At 57.0% G+C, this 16,345-nt stretch overlaps 2 protein-coding genes across 2 annotated transcripts; both read left to right on the top strand.

The window, feature by feature from the left end:
* Window positions 1-426: 426 nt before the first annotated feature.
* Window positions 427-1,928, top strand: DICSQDRAFT_67456 (uncharacterized protein; the record flags this gene model as incomplete). The annotated part of the gene is made up of 6 exons (XM_007368981.1): window positions 427-542; window positions 610-726; window positions 783-1,033; window positions 1,209-1,402; window positions 1,478-1,666; window positions 1,728-1,928. Coding segments are annotated over 6 exons (1,068 nt in total), but the record flags the coding sequence as incomplete, so codon positions are not given.
* An 8,993-nt stretch (window positions 1,929-10,921) lies between these two features.
* On the top strand, window positions 10,922-13,311 carry DICSQDRAFT_91045 (uncharacterized protein). Its single transcript, XM_007368980.1, has 3 exons — window positions 10,922-11,161; window positions 11,221-13,029; window positions 13,080-13,311. Exons 1-2 carry the CDS (start codon window positions 11,060-11,062, stop codon window positions 12,694-12,696), a joined length of 1,578 nt encoding a protein of 525 aa, XP_007369042.1. The 5' UTR covers window positions 10,922-11,059; the 3' UTR covers window positions 12,697-13,029; window positions 13,080-13,311.
* Window positions 13,312-16,345: the final 3,034 nt, after the last annotated feature.

Here is a 16,345-nt window from a genome sequence, read left to right as displayed (position 1 = left end):
TTGCTCTAGCCCGACTTCCCTCCTCCACTTAGACAGCTCCGCCGTATGGTTGGTACAAGATTGTTGTCGCCTCGAGTTCGTGCAAACAAACATTGCGGTCGGTCATGAATCTCTTCCGCAAACCACTCTATGGAACAATGCTGTTCACATCGAGCTCGGCGCTCCGCATTAGGAAGGATAGCAGACTAGGTTCTCATTTGCCCTGATGGCCGTCATATGAAAGGACTTTGAGGACTGGCCAATTCCCACTTGTTTCCCTTAAGGTCCCACTCCTCTGCGTCTCTAAGTTGCTCGGCCCAGCAGCGCTCAATCCCTCCCCTCCAGCCTTCTGTATTTCCTTCGTCGACATGGCCGATCAGAGGCCGTACCCGGTATGTCTCCCTCCGTAGAGCGCGGAACGCTGCTGAGACCTATCTACAGATCCCACTTGCTGTCGGTGCAGGCCTTGGGGGTCTACCCATCACATTCTCACAGGGGCCATTCGTGGGGAGAACTATCCGCACGGCGACTACGGAGCTGCAGAAGGCCGACGCTGGAAGAAAGTGCGCGCTTATGTTTATCGTGTAACATAGATGGCCCGAGGGTGCTGATGGCCGTACGACATAACAGATTCGCTCGGAAGGACAGGCGGCCGCTCGACCCACCCCCTGTTGTGCAGGTCCGGTTCTTCGAGGTGGTGCACTTCGGTACTCCGGCGCAGTACGAGAGGGAGATCACCACTTACGAGTCAGTCCTAACGCAGTTAGTCCACAACCACTAATGCCTGACCGTCGTGGGCCTAGCGACACCCTCGTCCTTGGCCTCGTTTGTCAAGTTGATCTTTTCCCGATCCCAGATGAGCTGACGCCCGAGGGCATCAATAATCGGGACCTCGGCTCAACTCCCATGACTGGTATCATTGTGAACCCCGTCTCGACCAACACAATTCCATATGGTGCCTTTGCCCAAAGCGGTCCTCCGCACCAGCCGTTCCCACTATATGCCCCGGCGGGGTACGGACGCTCACCGAAGCTCTTGAATAGCGTTTGCTCATGTTTCGTTCGTGCGCAGCGCTGGGTCCTCCTCCGCGGCGACGTCATTCTGGCAAGGTCCCAGTCCTCAGGTATGTCAAGAGCCTTGATAAGCTTCGGGAATATTGACGGTTGCCGCCCGCTTGCGCCGCTGTGCCGTACCGCATCAGTCCCAGGCTTCAACAATGGATTACACAGCACTGTTGAGTTCTACGGGTGTACAGGAGTCAGCCAGCTCATCCGCGCAGACATCGGACCATGTCATAGCTTATTTCAGCAATTACGCCATCACTGAATCATCCAATTGCACATACCTCCTCGCAGGGGCGAGGGTGGCTAGTGCTGTGAATATGGAATTCAACTCGAGACCGACGCTAGCCTTCGTGTTCAATGTGCGTCGTCGTCCGACTCGCCTGTTAAGATGCGCGGAGATTGATGTTCGATTTTACCTCTTCCCCACAACACAGGACCTTGCTGTCCAACAGGAGGGATCGTACACCCTCCGCTATCGCGTCTTCAGCATCTTCGCACGGACGACAGATGTGCCGGGAGCGTCCTCGACCACCCCGATTCTCGCCAGCTGCTTTGGAGGAGTCTTCAGAATCTGGTCGTCGAAGTCGTTCCCCGGTCTGGCCCCCTCAACCGCACTCACGAGGGTGCGTCCCTTCGTTGTTCTCCTGCCTTGCGGCCGTTGAATTAACGGTCCGGCGATGCTAGCGGCTATCCTTATACGGCATGCATGTCAATATTCGGACGTCCGAACGCAAGAAAAAGACTAACAAAAACCGCCCCAGCGACCCGGAATCTGGCGCGGCAGGCAGCCCTGAGAGTCAGGCGTCGTGGCCACCCAATGACGAGCTCGGCGCATCTCCTGGACACTCCCGGCATTCCGGCGACTGGCCTGGAATTTCCCCGTGAATGGTCGTTGTTGATCCCCTCAAGACGATCGAGTAGGGCCGGGTGCAAGCGAAGTTTATTGTCTCCGTCGTCCAGTAGCTCGCCATGCAAGCCCCTTCCGTATCGCTTCCGTCCTTGATTTCTGGATGTCTTGCTTTCCACGCTGTCGGCTCGTGTCCCCGTATTCCATAGACTACGCGACTCCCGTTCCCGACCGCTTCGCGAATTGTAATATTGATCTGTACGTCAAACAGAAGAGTATGCATCGTTTGCAGCCCCTTGCACGTTCTCATTAGTGGGGTTCATCTGTGCACTCAAAAAGTGAATTGTTTGCGTCCACAGCCGCTCGTAACGTCAAAACAGACAGGTTGACCGAAGGACGAAGAGACGTCGCGACATCATCATCTGCCCTCCGTGCAGTCCCTTACATTCGTTCTGGGCACTCGCACATCTCTGGATACAATTTCGGCTCTGCCAGGATGCTCAAAGGCGAGGCCCAAGCGACCCCTGGAGATGATTGCGTAAATGTGAGCACAACGGCGGTGCAGCTGCAAAGAATGCAGGGAGTGCAGGGATGTGCGCCAGTCTGTTCTGGTGCACGCAAGCGTGCAGGACGCCACTTGTTAAAGGCGGGGGGGGGAGGATCGACAGCCGTGAAGGTGACGTCGTCTGGAGTCTGGGGCGCGTACTCCGCGAGGTGAACGGTGTATTCGAAACGAGGTGGAAGGGCTACAGCCAGCGATAGTGAACTCTACGTTGGGATGAGACAAGGGGGTGGATCCTCGGAAATATGCGAGGACCCTGAGGAAACTTGCGCACCTCGCATTTCATGAGGCGAGAAAGATCAGCGGTGCGCGCGTTTGCTGTGGTCGGATGGACCGAAGTAGCGGATAGATGAGGTGTCTAGGGGCGTGGACAGCGGAGGAATGGACCAACGGTGCTCCGGGCAGAGATGGTGCATTGGGACAAATGAAAATAGCGGACTTAGGGATCGTGACGCAGGAAACGTCGAAACTTGGTTCAAGGGCCCTTCGGAGGCATTGGGTTGGGAGTCTCCCCCACCTTGAGGAGAGTTCACGAGGAGGCGCAGGCTCCTATGCAGGGGCCACGAACTTTTGAGTTCGAGTGGGCTGGGGTGGGACGAAGCGCGAGCCATCGGAACAACTTTCACCAGACAGAAACCGTGAGTCAAGAGGGACTCGGCTCACCAGCTGCCCAGAGCCAAAAGCCAGGCCGATCGGCCTTCCATCGTAGCTGCGGAATATAGTGCGACCTGCGGGCCAACTCAAACCATGCTTCACCGGCGCCGAGCCTTCTTCTAGCCGCTACTGGAACGTTTTTGAACACCCGACCAAGCAAGGGAGGGTAGAGGGGCAATACAGAGGATACAGAGGAAGCAGTCAGTTTCTGCACGCACGGGGTGAAATACCCGTGGAGGCAGTCTGTCGAGTGGCCAAAAGACGGAGAGGTGTGGCAAGCGAGAGACGATGAGCGGGGGTTACAGAGCATCCAACGGCTCTCTGATGTCCAGAGCATGAGAACATATTAGTGCAGAGGGCCAGAGGATTCTGTCGATGGTAGTGGTAGGCCTTGACAACAGTGTTGGGCGAGACCATGACCGGAATAAGCCTGCGGTCTTCGCGAACTCGTTCAACCGCTCGCTGTGTTGTTCCCAGCCACCACCTCCGGCCAAGTCACCTCTCTGCGCTCGTACACTCCCGACTGCGTCGCCTGCGTCGGACCTGAGCTGATTTGCCTCCATATTCTGGACGTTCGCAGATTTTCGCGGTGGTCTCTAGGGTCCGCCAGCTCTGCCCGGGTTATAGTGTCCCCCGGTTCTTCCATGGTCCTCTACAGTGGAGGCGTTGTCGCCCCTGCAATTCATATTGGTGAGTTCGGCCGCGTGCGTCCTAGGGATGCACTTCAAACGATGGTCTATCAGCATTTCAGCCGATAATGCACTTTCCCCCCCAATCCGCACGCACGGGTTGTCCACCGCATATTCCCTAGCCCACACTAGGTGTATCAGACTTCTTCGTAGCCCAGGCGTGCGAGAGCAGCTGTCCGTTCGTGCAAAGGTGTCGTACTCTCAATCAATCCTGCCCCGGAGTGCACCTCGTGAATGGTTTTCCCTTCGACACGATAGACCGACCTCGTTTCTTTGTTTCGTGACATACCACAACACCAATAGGGCAACTCCGGGTTGCTTCCAGGGCCGGCATTGCCGCTTTGGCCCGCCCGCCCCAAAGTGGCGCCTCTGTGGATCGCCGCTCCAGTACAGTGGGGCCCCGGTTGCATAGGATGTCTTGCGCCTTCGGATGTGACACTCACCAAGGAGCAAATGTCCTCGCGGAGCCCGGTCCGGTCCGTTGAGGGACTGTACAGGGAGAATTTGCGTACCACATATGCCCCGCAGTCAAGTTACTGACAGAGACTCATAGCTAGCCGTATGCCTTCGCGGCAGCCTTGTCCACAACATCGTAAGTCCTCTCGCCATTACGATGATGTGCTTTGATTGTTGCCCGACATTGGGGACCTGTAGGAGACAGCGCGGTATGAAGGGAAGAAAAGCGCAAGGGCTTGACCGGTCGGCTGTTCCAGTGCGGCGGCGTCCTACCATCCCTACTCGAGTTCCTGCTCGCTGATACGGGAGCCGTGGTCCAGAGCCTTCTAGCGAAGCGACTCCGGGTAGGCATCCTCTTCCACGTCAAGCTCCATGGACATCTCACCGACCTCGCATTATTGGAAGGTATGCAGAAAGAGAGACGGTGCGCGGGCATCACTTCACTGCGATGGAAAGCGTCCCAGCACAAGCTTCAGCAGTGGATTGGTCTCACCGTTCCTGTGTCCGTCCCACACATGCCCAGCAAGAAGACAGGAACGTTGAGGACCGGGACGTACCTCGCGTAGAATCGCGGAGGGGAAGATGGGAGACGGAGGAGAGACGACGGACGAGCGAGGGAATCTGCAAGACATAGCAACAGCTGCCGTATCCGGGTGTTGACCAATATGTACGGTCGTTTGAAGCTGGATACATACGTTGCAAGCCCCACCTTTGGACGACTCCATCTGGAACGAGCCCGGGCTTCGAATGTTGCAGTGCGCCAACGGTGGTGGAAGCGTCCTCGCGGGCGGGATCTAGTCCGGCGCCGGCCGCTCACCGTCGTCATCAGGGACCTCACGCGAACCCGTCCTACAACCATCCACAACCCCAATTCCGCTTCAGTTCGGTCCAGCCCACCGCGACCGGCCCCACGATGCACCCAAATCACTTCCTTCGCGTCGAGAGGTCGTTGCAGACAGTCGACGTCTCCCGCATGTACTTGGACGATGTGGCTTAGGCTATCGCGGTGCCTTTTCCTGATCTCATGGCTGCCGCTGCCAGCTATCTGGACCATATCCTCGGGTTCGGCCTTTAGCTGGACCTAACAATTGCCATCGCAATCTGCAAACCTTCCCCGTGTGGATGCAATCGTGTTGAAACGTTATTCGTCCCAATACCAGGTGGGGATCGACGTTGTAGGCTCCGTGTCGCTTCGCTCGCATGATACTCTGCTCCCCTGCAGATGTCCGAGGGCTGCGAGAAGGAAGACCCGTCTCGAAGACATACATAGGCCTGTCGACACTGGAGGAATGGTGCCGAAGCTAAGGAGTTCGAATGGTACGTTTCTACGCCGCTGTGGCGCATTGTCCCCTCCATTGCCTTCTGTCTTCCCAGCCATACATACGGCAGTCCCTTGCGATCGCCTTATACGCTGAGACCGTACCATGACTGGCGGGTGTCAGAAGTAATGGGCCCTGGAGCCGTTTAGCACAGGCGGACCGCGGTACGTGCGTCGCAGATGAGCTGTAGTTTTTTGTACACATTTCCTCCCTACATACGCACATAGTCATGTAAATTTGCTCACATTGCTCAGACCTGGCAATTGAGTAGTCGGTTGGCATGCAAAGGTAGGCGGGGGGTGGGTGGTTCATGACCAGCTCACATGGCGATCGGACGTTGGCGTCTCCGGCGTTGCTCTCATGCCAAATGACTGGCCCTCTCTTGGCGAGAATATGGTCAAGGTCCATACCAGCCTTTAGCTCTTCCTTAGCCAACACGGACAGGCAGATTCTCATCGGATTCAAGCAGAGCCGCATCCGGCAGTTATCCCCTGCCCTCAACAAAAAGCCATCGGCGCGTTGTACCCGCCATCGCGTTTCCTTCCGTCCGCTCGCCGGTAAAAGAAGAACCATACTTCTACGAAGTCAAGATACACCCAATCCAAGGCTCCGACCGCCAGCATCTTCCGACTGCCAAATTCTACGTGAGACTACAAAAACATGAATGAGGTCGAATCTGCTACACAGTGCCTGCGACCCTTCGCCCCCACCAGACAACCGTGACCTCTCGATCTATGCCAAGGATGCACCAGCCTTTGTGATGCATGACGTAGCGGCGCGCACAAAGGCGAAGGCAGTACACGCGTCGGCAGGCTCTTCCTCGCATAAATTTTCGGGAAGCAATAGTAGCACGGACTCGGAATGAACTGAACCCTGTGGGGCGTCACGGCTGTCTCCAATGGGACGGCGCAGAGAACGAGCTCCTTTCGCACAGGGACCCTCCCATAAGGAATTCTTATCTAGTCAAAATTCCCGGATAGATTTGTACAGCGAGCAATCAACCCAGCATAACCGTAGATCCAACGCTCTCCCTACCGTCTACCCCCATTGACACCCCACTCTTGTCCAAGGCTAAGCCACGAGCGTGGCGTTGGCAGAACAAAATGTCACTCACTCCCCACGGGTCCCAACCATCGTCAATAGCATCCCCTCGTCTTACGATGACCGTCCGTTGAACATTGGACCTTAGTCTGGCGGACGCACTGGATCTCCTGGAGTTGCAATATCTCGACGCCTCGAAAATGGTTGTCTGTACACAGGACTAGAGGTGCGTAGTACCTTCCGAATCGGAGCCTACGAAGTTTCCTAGCTACCCCCTATTTGCCCTGCGAGGCAACCCTGGCCGAAGGCGACTTGAAAACAAGGGCGCACATGGCCCCGATGTACAAACGGAAAAAAGGTGAGCTTTCCCCGTCGCTTGTTCTTCCACTCGGAGAGCGACATCTCCTGTCAGATCGGTCTCCCTAGTGGACATAGACATCATCCGTTGTAGTACAACCTCTTGTGCTACATCTCCCAGTGCCCATGAACCCGGTGAGTCGTTTCTTCTAGGGACTGACGCTTCCAGAGGATGTGTATCCTTTTCACGACCCACTGAGGGTCATACTTCCTCCTCCTCTGGAGCCAACAGGCTCTCGATGCTGCGCAACGATCTGTGGACCATGTTCAGGCTCGTCTCTATTCTCTCGGGACCCGATACTACATGTGGGCAGAAGTGCCTACACCACTCCCCCCCGTCCAGCCCCTTCCTTGTTGTCTGGCGGGGCTGCCCAAGCCCGAACGTCCAGGAAGCGGGTCCCCCCACACGAGCGATAGTCGGAGGCCACGCTGTTCGGGATCAAGCCGCTACCGGGTTCTCATCTAGCTCTTATTCTTGTGCCCGAGCTTCCTCCCAGAAGTCTATACTCCTACCCCGGTCCAGCTCCATATGCCTGATGCGAGCGACACGCCCTGTGACCTCGGAGTCAAGCACATCAATCACCCCAGCCGGCCCACTAGATCCTGCGTGCACGGAACGAACCGCGAATCGCCCAAAGTTGCGCCAGGTTCCCGGATGCGCCTACTTGCCGTAGTACCAGCGGCACCGGAGGCTCGTTGAGCGGTCGACAGAGGCGGCTTACGCGCGGCACGGCGAGTCGCCATTGGACGACTACCGGAGTAACCGAAGGAATCGGCCGTGCGTGCTCTCCCCACTTCATCTGTCTGAGAGCCTACGGGCATGTGAGTAGTATGTTGCAGATTTTCCCGCATTCTGAGAGTAGCGTCGAGCTTATGAGAAGGAATACCACTTCTCTCTGTCATAATGTGGAGGGTGGCCTATTGCTGATGTGGGGTCGAATTTGATGAACTCCATCCATCGGCCGGCGAGTGTGACGATGAGACATGTCCAGATTCCAGGGTACATCTGCACTACCGTCAGTGGCACAACAGGTGTAGTACGACGTCGCCATACCAGAGTATCAAGACCTTATCCGCGCATAGGAACTTCCAGTACAGGTTCAGAATTCATCTTACATGGACTAGCGCGAACTTCAAACAAACTATACCAAGCGCTCCGATAAGAATAAGGAGCTGACTTTCAGGCTGAGAAGAAAATGGCCAATCAATCCTCCATTCCGTCACGGCCACTCGAGCGCGGCAAGCTCGATGATCCTTGCAGCAGTCAGATGGCCGGAAGTCGTGACCGATGGGGCGGAGTCGTTGATCACAAGCGGGGTGTGTCTCGGATGCGATGCGCTGTCGTAGCCTTTTCTCGCGCCAGCGACAAATTTATTGGCCGAATGGCGTAAAGTTCCGGAGGTCCCTGCAGGCATATGTTTATAGATCAATATGTTAGCGAAACCTACGAGCTGAGGCCGGAGGTTGTGTCGGTGGCAGAGACAAGGTTGGATATGCTTAGGATGCGGCCCGGCCGCCCGGGGGAGCGGCATGGTGAGACGCCCAACCAAATAGCACCAAATGAGGGAGAGGTTTACGAGAGCCAGATGATCATCATAAACCTTATTAGGATTGTCATAACTTTCAATGCGCTGACCACAGGGCAAATAGCTCCTTGCGGCGGAACCTACGTGAGTACTGGTGCTCGAGGGCTCATGTCAGAGCTTCGTTTCTACCTGCATGATACATCCATTCTCGAGGTCAATCAAACCGGCAGTACGGTGGAGAAGCGCGGTATGTACATCAGGCACACTGGCACGTACCGTGACGGATGTGGATCTCGTCTTCGCCCCACGGCATATGTCGCAGCTGTCCCTGGACGTCATCCCCCCGAGACGAATAAGCATCGGAGGAGGGACGAACTGTCATGCAACTCCCCAGGGCTTCCTGCATCAGTACGACGAACCCCCGGGAGCTATTTCATGACGGCTGCCAGGTACGCACGTGAACCAAAGGGCGCGTTATATCCGCCTAAGGTACCCGAACGGCTTGCGACGTCGACAAAGCAGGAGTGGCTACACTGACGCGCTCGGGTGCCGTCCAAGCCACTTCTTCATGGAGCACCATAACCGACGCTCTGTACGTAGCGCCTTCGACGGCACTTCCGCGGACAAATCACTCGAGGAGGTTTCTGTATTGCTACCGCGGAGCCCAACAGGATCACGCACAGATGCTAATGTCTGGGCAGACATGTAAATTCACCTCACAGCGCACAGACGTTGGCGTAGCAGTGTAAAGGCGCAGCAGTATGAAGGTGAGCAACAGCAATGATGCATCCCCAGAGCCCTCCCACCCAACACAGTTCTAGGCATGTTCACTCTCAAGCCTGCGCTAATCTTTGTGGCACTGCTACCTCTCGTCCGTCTCGCTTCCGGGCAGGCGGTTAAGTGGGTTTAGTGTGGAGGTATTGGCTGCACGGGCACGACGGTCCGTGGTACGTCTGGAAGCTAAACGCACCCAAATCTTGTGAGAAGACTGTACTTCGGCTCTCGAAGCATTGAGTTTTACTCACCCCGCTCGCAGCCTTACCCCGGTGCCTGCTGCGACGTCTCCTCCAACGCTACCCTCCACACAATGGCGGCAACGGCTCGCTTGACATCTCCTCTGCGGCCCGGTACACAATTTCCAACTGGGGCGCCGACGCGAATCGCGTCCTCGATGTCGTTCTCGGGCGCGATGATGGCGAGCGTTCTTGCTGGATTGTATCCAGATGGAGAACGGCTGGGACAGTGCGCGGAGAGTCGGCTCATCCTGACCGGCGCGAAGTGGGCGCGGCGTGTGTACGACGCGTACCCTGGCTACAGCGGTGCGCTCCCGAAGGTGTAGATCTTGCACGGAAACGTGTACTTAGTCCCCTTCAGGCGCCCTGCTTGCAGTTGCTAGATATATAGGCTGACGGCGTGGGCGGGCTACAGCGATATAGCCCTCTACCCGCAGAACTTCTATGAGGTCAAGCCCTGGACGACCGTGTTCGGATACCCCAGCACGCCCATCTTTTAACGTCTCTGAACCCTACCTGCCCAGCGGTGACTCGAACGCAACGTACGACCCATACATTCAGGCGATCCTCACGCCGGGCGTTGGCCACACCATCCCCCCGAGCAGCAGTACCTCGAGTTCGAGTTCTTGGGCATCGCATAAGTAGGCCGAAAATCTTCGATGGTCGAAATCTGTAGGGAATGGAGGTTTTGAAATTGACGCAGGCGTAGTACTGTCTCGTGTATGTATCGCATTTGTTGTCTATCGATGTGGTTGAACGTTGAGGGCCAAGTTCGGCTGGTCAGTTGCCCGAGCGTCGACTCCGGTGATCCGAGATCACCGGGAATCTCGGAGGTTCGCCCAATTTCGTCATACTACTCGCTGGTTGTGCCTCTCGCGGCTTGCTCAGCTCTCCCACCACCTCCTAGTTGTACTTCTTTATAACTACCACCATCCGCATCGGTATCACTCTCGTGGGCGGCGTTGAGCAGCTTCAGGCGACGCTTTCTCTGTCGTACTCACACTCCGTTGTACTCGCTATAATGGAGAAACTCTTGTCCAAACTTCAAGCCCAAGCGTGGGCTCATCCGGCGAACCCGATTTTGCGGCGTATCCTCCCAAAATTCCGTCATCTGCTGAACGGCGTTCGGCCAGACCTCCCAGATGTCAAAGTTAAGTTTGACCAACTTCAACATGATCTAGATATGCTCGCCACGGAAGGCTACTGGGAGCCTTCGAAGGAGGACGAGGACTCCCTTCGTGAACTGAAGAATAGGCTTGGCTTGCTACAAGCCAATGCCCATGATACCCCTTCCAGCATTGCGCACATAGATGCATCACAAGCACCATCGCGAGCACCACCCGAGGATCCAAGGAATCGCGTCCGGCAAGGCGCACACGACCGCCCTATCGTTCATCCACCTCCCCTGTCAGCTCCGCTGCTTCCCGTTTCTACTACTACGCCGACGGTCCTTCCCATAGAGCTTGTTGAGGCGCTGAACCAGACGTTCTTCCTCCACTTGCTGGTCACGGATCCGCAGCAAGTCCTCCCCCCGGGCAAATCGCTGATTTCTATGTTGTCCTCCCCAAGGTCTAACGTGCACGCGCAGGACGACAAGATTGCGGAGTTGGAGGTGCGGGTGAAGGATATGGTGCACAGCGCGTTTTGGAACGAGGTGTGAAACCTTCCAGAGTGTCCCCGCAGTCTCTACTGACATCTTTCGGCTCGATGCAGGCACTTGAGTCGCTGTCGAGCTCCTCAGCAGACAAACAGTTGCCGCGGCTTCGACGACTGTACGAGGACTTGCTTGAGGCTGTCAAGCCGCTGCTCCCTGGGAGACATCCCGTCATTGTCACGCTCTCCCTACCGCTCTCCCCCACGTCTGCGCCATTGCGGTCCGCGGCGACGCACCTGCGCGAAATTCTTGTAGCGTTGCGAGAACGTGCTAGTCCAGCGCGCGATGCGTACGTAGATGGTCTCATACAGGCGTTGGATGAGCCCAATCAACTCGCGACCACTGAGGAGCTCGCGCGTCTTGTCGCCGACACTGCGCGCTCGATACTTCAGCTCACAGAATGGATGAAGGACGACCTGTCCCAATTTATGGTTGGCTCTGTGGAGGAGAAGGACCTGAAGGCGATGATCACCCAGCAGGCTATGCTCCGCGAGAAGAGCCTCATCCTGCAGCTGTGGGCGCCGGGTCGCATCGAGCTCTCGTGGAAGGCATGGCTGGGCGGACTGGACACATCCGTATACCCAGGGGCAGAGACCGTGCAGCCTCCCCATCATCGCTGGGCCTATCGGCTGGTCCAAGCGCTCGCGACAAACGCTCCTATCACCTGTCCTCTCCCTACCATTCGTATTCCTGGTACCGACTCACCAGAACAACATGCGGGAGAGTCTGAGGATGTTGAGTCGCCGCAGAACATACTGCCCCCTCCCTTCTTCGTCACCACTCCGGCACTGCTCACTGCGCAGAATTACTTACAGGCCCTCGTCATTGCGGCATCCCTCCGCTCGCTCGTCCGTCTGCCCGCGTCCTCCCTTCCCGCATCCTCGGGGGACAACCCCGCAAGCTTCACCGAGCGCATCTGGACGTTACTCCGGTCGTCCGTCGACGAGGAGCCCGGCACAGAGAACACGAAGGTCGTCAACCTCGCCGACGAGGTCGTGCGCGTCCGCCGCGTATGCGCAGACGACGCGCACCCATGCGGCCCCGAAGAGGAGGCGCGTCTCCGCGCAGCGGTGGACCGTACCCTGCAGCCCCGCGACCCGGTGTTCCTTCTCCTGCAAAAGCGCCTTATGCAGGCGCTTGCGGCGTGGCTCGTCTCCTCCCCTGGGCCATCAGGCAGGTCTGGGAGCGCATCCCCTAATGGGCGGGCGTCGACGCCGGTACACATGCAGACGGGGAGGGAGCGTCCGGGCAAGCGGCCGCGGCTGCATCTCGGGCTAGACAACCCGAAGAGCGTGTTCGTGGCCTGGGAGAGGGAGCGCAGGAAGCCGCTAGTCATTAAGGGCTTCGAAGACGACGTGCTCGCGCGGGAGATTTGGGAGACGTTCAAGAAGGTCGGGATGGTGGTGGACTGGACGGATCGGGTATGGCAGGATCTGGTCGAGACTGGGGAGATTGGAGGTTTGCCTGAGGATGGGAAGCCTGAGGGAGCGAGAGAGCAGCAGGGGAAGGACACTGGTGCGGACGCACATGTATGATCGAAGGAGGTCGACGATAGGTGTGGTGCCGTTTCCGGACGTTTGTTTTTAACTTACTGACTTAGACATAGGCAGTGCCACGTATATAGCGCCTTGGACTGTTGTGGACTCTGACCCGAATGTTGTAGTACCAGTGAGTGATTTGGACAAGCCGTGTATGAAGATGGTGAAACACGCCCAACTAAGAGAGTAAACGGGTGCAGAAGCGATGGAAGTTGTACACATACAGCAGCGTTTTCCCTGCTGCATGCGATGACGTTATGACCAAGCACTCTCATGGGCCTGCTCCTGCTCGATTCGACCGCTACGCCCAGCTTTCCCTTAGACTCGTAGGTGCGCGACTGCATGGAGCGTAACGATACTGCAGCTGACGTACAACCAAGACATACCATGCAACACGCCATAGATCTTCCCGCACACAAGCCATCTGGTCAGGCTTACTGTCTAGTCTCGGCTCTTGAGGCTGGCTCCTGCGAGCTCCCGCTCGACTACATCATTGACACCGCCAAGGCAGGGGAACGGGTGAAGCTGCCCTGTCTTGCGTTCCTCCTCCGCAACACACAGAACAACGACACCTTCGTCTTTGACCTCGGCATCCGCAAGGACTACCAGAACCTCACCCCGGGCTACCTCGAGCGTATCCGCCAGATGTCCTTCGGGATCAGCGTCCCCGAGGACGCGGCGGATGCGCTCGCCAAGGGCGGGCTCAAGCCCACCGACATCAAGCACATCTGCTACTCGCACATCCACTTCGACCACGTCGGCGACTCCGCGCCCTACACCGCCACAACGTTCCTCGCTGGGGCCGGCGCGCGCCCCCTGATCGAGGGTGGCTACCCCGGTGACCCAAGCTCGCTCTTCGACTCGACCCTCCTCCCAGCGGGACGCACGCGCTGGCTCGACCCCACGGACTGGCCGCCGCTCGGGCCGTTCCCGCACGCGCTCGACTTCTACGGCGACGGGAGCCTGTACATCGTCGACGCGGGCCCTGGGCACGTCCCCGGGCACGTCAACGTCCTCGCGCGCACGTCTGCCGACGGAGGGTGGGTCTACCTCGCGGGCGACGCCGCGCACGACCACCGGCTGCTCACGGGGGAGGCGGGGATCTCGCAGCACGACGTGTGGGGGTGTGCGCACCGGGACAAGGAGCAGGCGGCGCTGCATATGGGGCGGATCCGGAGGCTGGCGGAGACGTATCCGCGCGTGCGGGTGCTGCTTGCGCATGATGTGCCTTGGTACGAGCTGAACAAGGAGAGTCGGCGGGGGTTTTGGCCGGAGACGATCGACTCGTTGTGACCGTGGATGAGGCTGCGATGTAAATACAGCTTGGCATCGAAAACACGAAGTACTCCATATCCGTTCTCCTACCTAGAACTCAGCATTCCCAATGTCGGGAGCAGACTATACAAGGACTTGGGGCCGGACTTGGGGCCAGACGCCTCCGCGAACGACCTGAGTCCCTTTCCTTCCTCCGAGTCATGTTACGAAATGGCAAACTTCGACTCGCAATTGACCGCGCATCATCTTTCGGCCTCCTTCCGATGCCACCCTAGCATACAGCGCCACTCCAAGATGTACCTGCAGGGATGTTGACTCTCATTATGCAATAAGGAGATCAGTGAAATACAAAATTAGCACTATTCCAGTGGGAGCCTCCGAGACTTACGGGGTGCGGTATTAGGCCACTTCGGCTAACTTTCATTGCGCACGCTCGTCTGCTTCAATCTTCAAGTCTGACGGTAGATCAGCAGAGAGTTTTCAGCAAAGGCTGTGCCTTTCCCCGTGCACAGTCGGTTGTAGACAGCTATTGTATTTCGGAGGCCCGACGAGAGGGTGAGTCAGCTACTGTAAGTAGCGGCCATCATCGCATGCCTGGTGCATTGCTACTTCGCGCCTATACGGACACGAGCTTCAGGGAATTCAATGATTCTACGGGCGGGTGTGTACGTCAATATGAGCATGCTCTGCATGATACCGTTCTCAATTCGATTCATACGAAGATCATCTATCACTTACGAACGAGCGATCAGCTGCCCTCCTCACGCTCTCCTCCTCCGCTGGCCCGGTATAATTGGGAGACCCAGAAGGCTCTACACGCAAACGCCGTTTCTAAACCCAGCCTCAATGCTACGTAAGCTAGGGGAATTCCAAGTTCAATCTGTTCCTCTGACATAATTAGCCGCAGACATGTGCTCGGCTGGGTCAGACTCGGGTCAGACCCCTCCTTGACCCAGGTCAGACCCCTCAGACCCTGGGTCAAGCCAAGGCAACATCAACGTCGGAGCTTCCGGGCACGTGAACCGCCGGGTCGGCCGGCCGTTCGCCACTCACTGCTTGAGCGAGCTCGCCTGTAGCGGCCACGAACTGTTCTTTCCAACTGCCCACTGGCAACGTCTCGGCCATCCATAAGCGAGAGGGTGAAACCAATGGCCTTCAGGAACGCTGCGAGGGACTTGCCATGGTGGAGATGGATGCCGACCCAGAGGAGTACTGTCCGGGAAACCAGCGAGGACTCGGAGAGGTGTAAGGTTTAGCATAGATGCATTATCCGACCTCTACGTCTGTAGGAGCAGTCAGGAAGAGCGAATATATACAAACGACATCTATAGTTAGCATATCCCGTCGTCAATGTGGCATAAGGGATGCTCAATTCTTGTCGGTCGCTCAGTTGCTCGCGCGCCTATTGGGCGCCTGCCTACCTGAATTCAAGGTCAGCTCAAGCGCCTGCAGCGCAGCGAGCAGAGACACGCAGGCAGCAGGTGCAACACGACCGCATGATGCCTCCGAGCTGGGACCAGAGAGCGACGCGAGGATTTGACAATTCGGAAGCTATAAAGTTGCTTGACTCGAGATATGGAGTCGCCCCACAAGGTTTGAGTCCAGTTGCCATCGAGCCCAGAGCGGCACCCCCAGTTGAACCGTATATATGTCGTGCTGATTCTGTTTCCGACTTGGGCGCATTGTGTACAATAAGTCCAGGTCAACGAGTTTATAAGCTCTCCCGACGTCACCATTCACTTGCTGGGCTGGTTTCCCGGGCCTAACAAACTGTCACAGCCAACGAGCTGTGCCACCAGATAAACAAAGACAAAGCTTACTGGTGAAGGGGTTGGTGCTGAGAACGAAGCAACCACAAGTGACACAGCAAGAGATGATGCAAAGGCGTAGATTTCCTAGACTAGAAGGGGCAGTGAGAGGTAGGGCTGCTAGCTACCTACAGAAGAGATGGGTGATCGACGAGAAGATCAAGTCTGAGGTTCCCTGCCTCAGACCCCCTACTATTTATACAATTACAACGGTGCACAGACCAGGTACCTATTTGTCCCTGCTTGGTCAGAGTCTGCTGACTCGTGTCCTGTCTCCTGACCTGTCACATGGTGTCCTCATGACTAACACCTGAGTCATGCCAAGTCCGGACTCCTGCTCATGAGTAAGCGCCCCCTGCTGGCATGTAGGTCACCTGTCCGTGAGTGAAGATGGGCGCTCCCGGACCCCTCAAGGCCCTGGGTTCGATCCTGGCTCCTCCACTTTCCGATACGAGTTGTCCGTGGTCGAGGTGAGCGTCTGTCCTGGTTCACATGACCCCCAGGTCACGTGGCACGAGAAAACTGTGACACTACCCCCTCTTCAAGATCTGAGCTCCTGCGAA

The sequence above is a fragment of the Dichomitus squalens genome, assembly GCF_000275845.1.
Source record: "Dichomitus squalens LYAD-421 SS1 unplaced genomic scaffold DICSQscaffold_42, whole genome shotgun sequence".
Lineage (NCBI taxonomy): Eukaryota > Fungi > Basidiomycota > Agaricomycetes > Polyporales > Polyporaceae > Dichomitus > Dichomitus squalens.
This window is presented reverse-complemented; position numbering and strand designations above follow the sequence as displayed.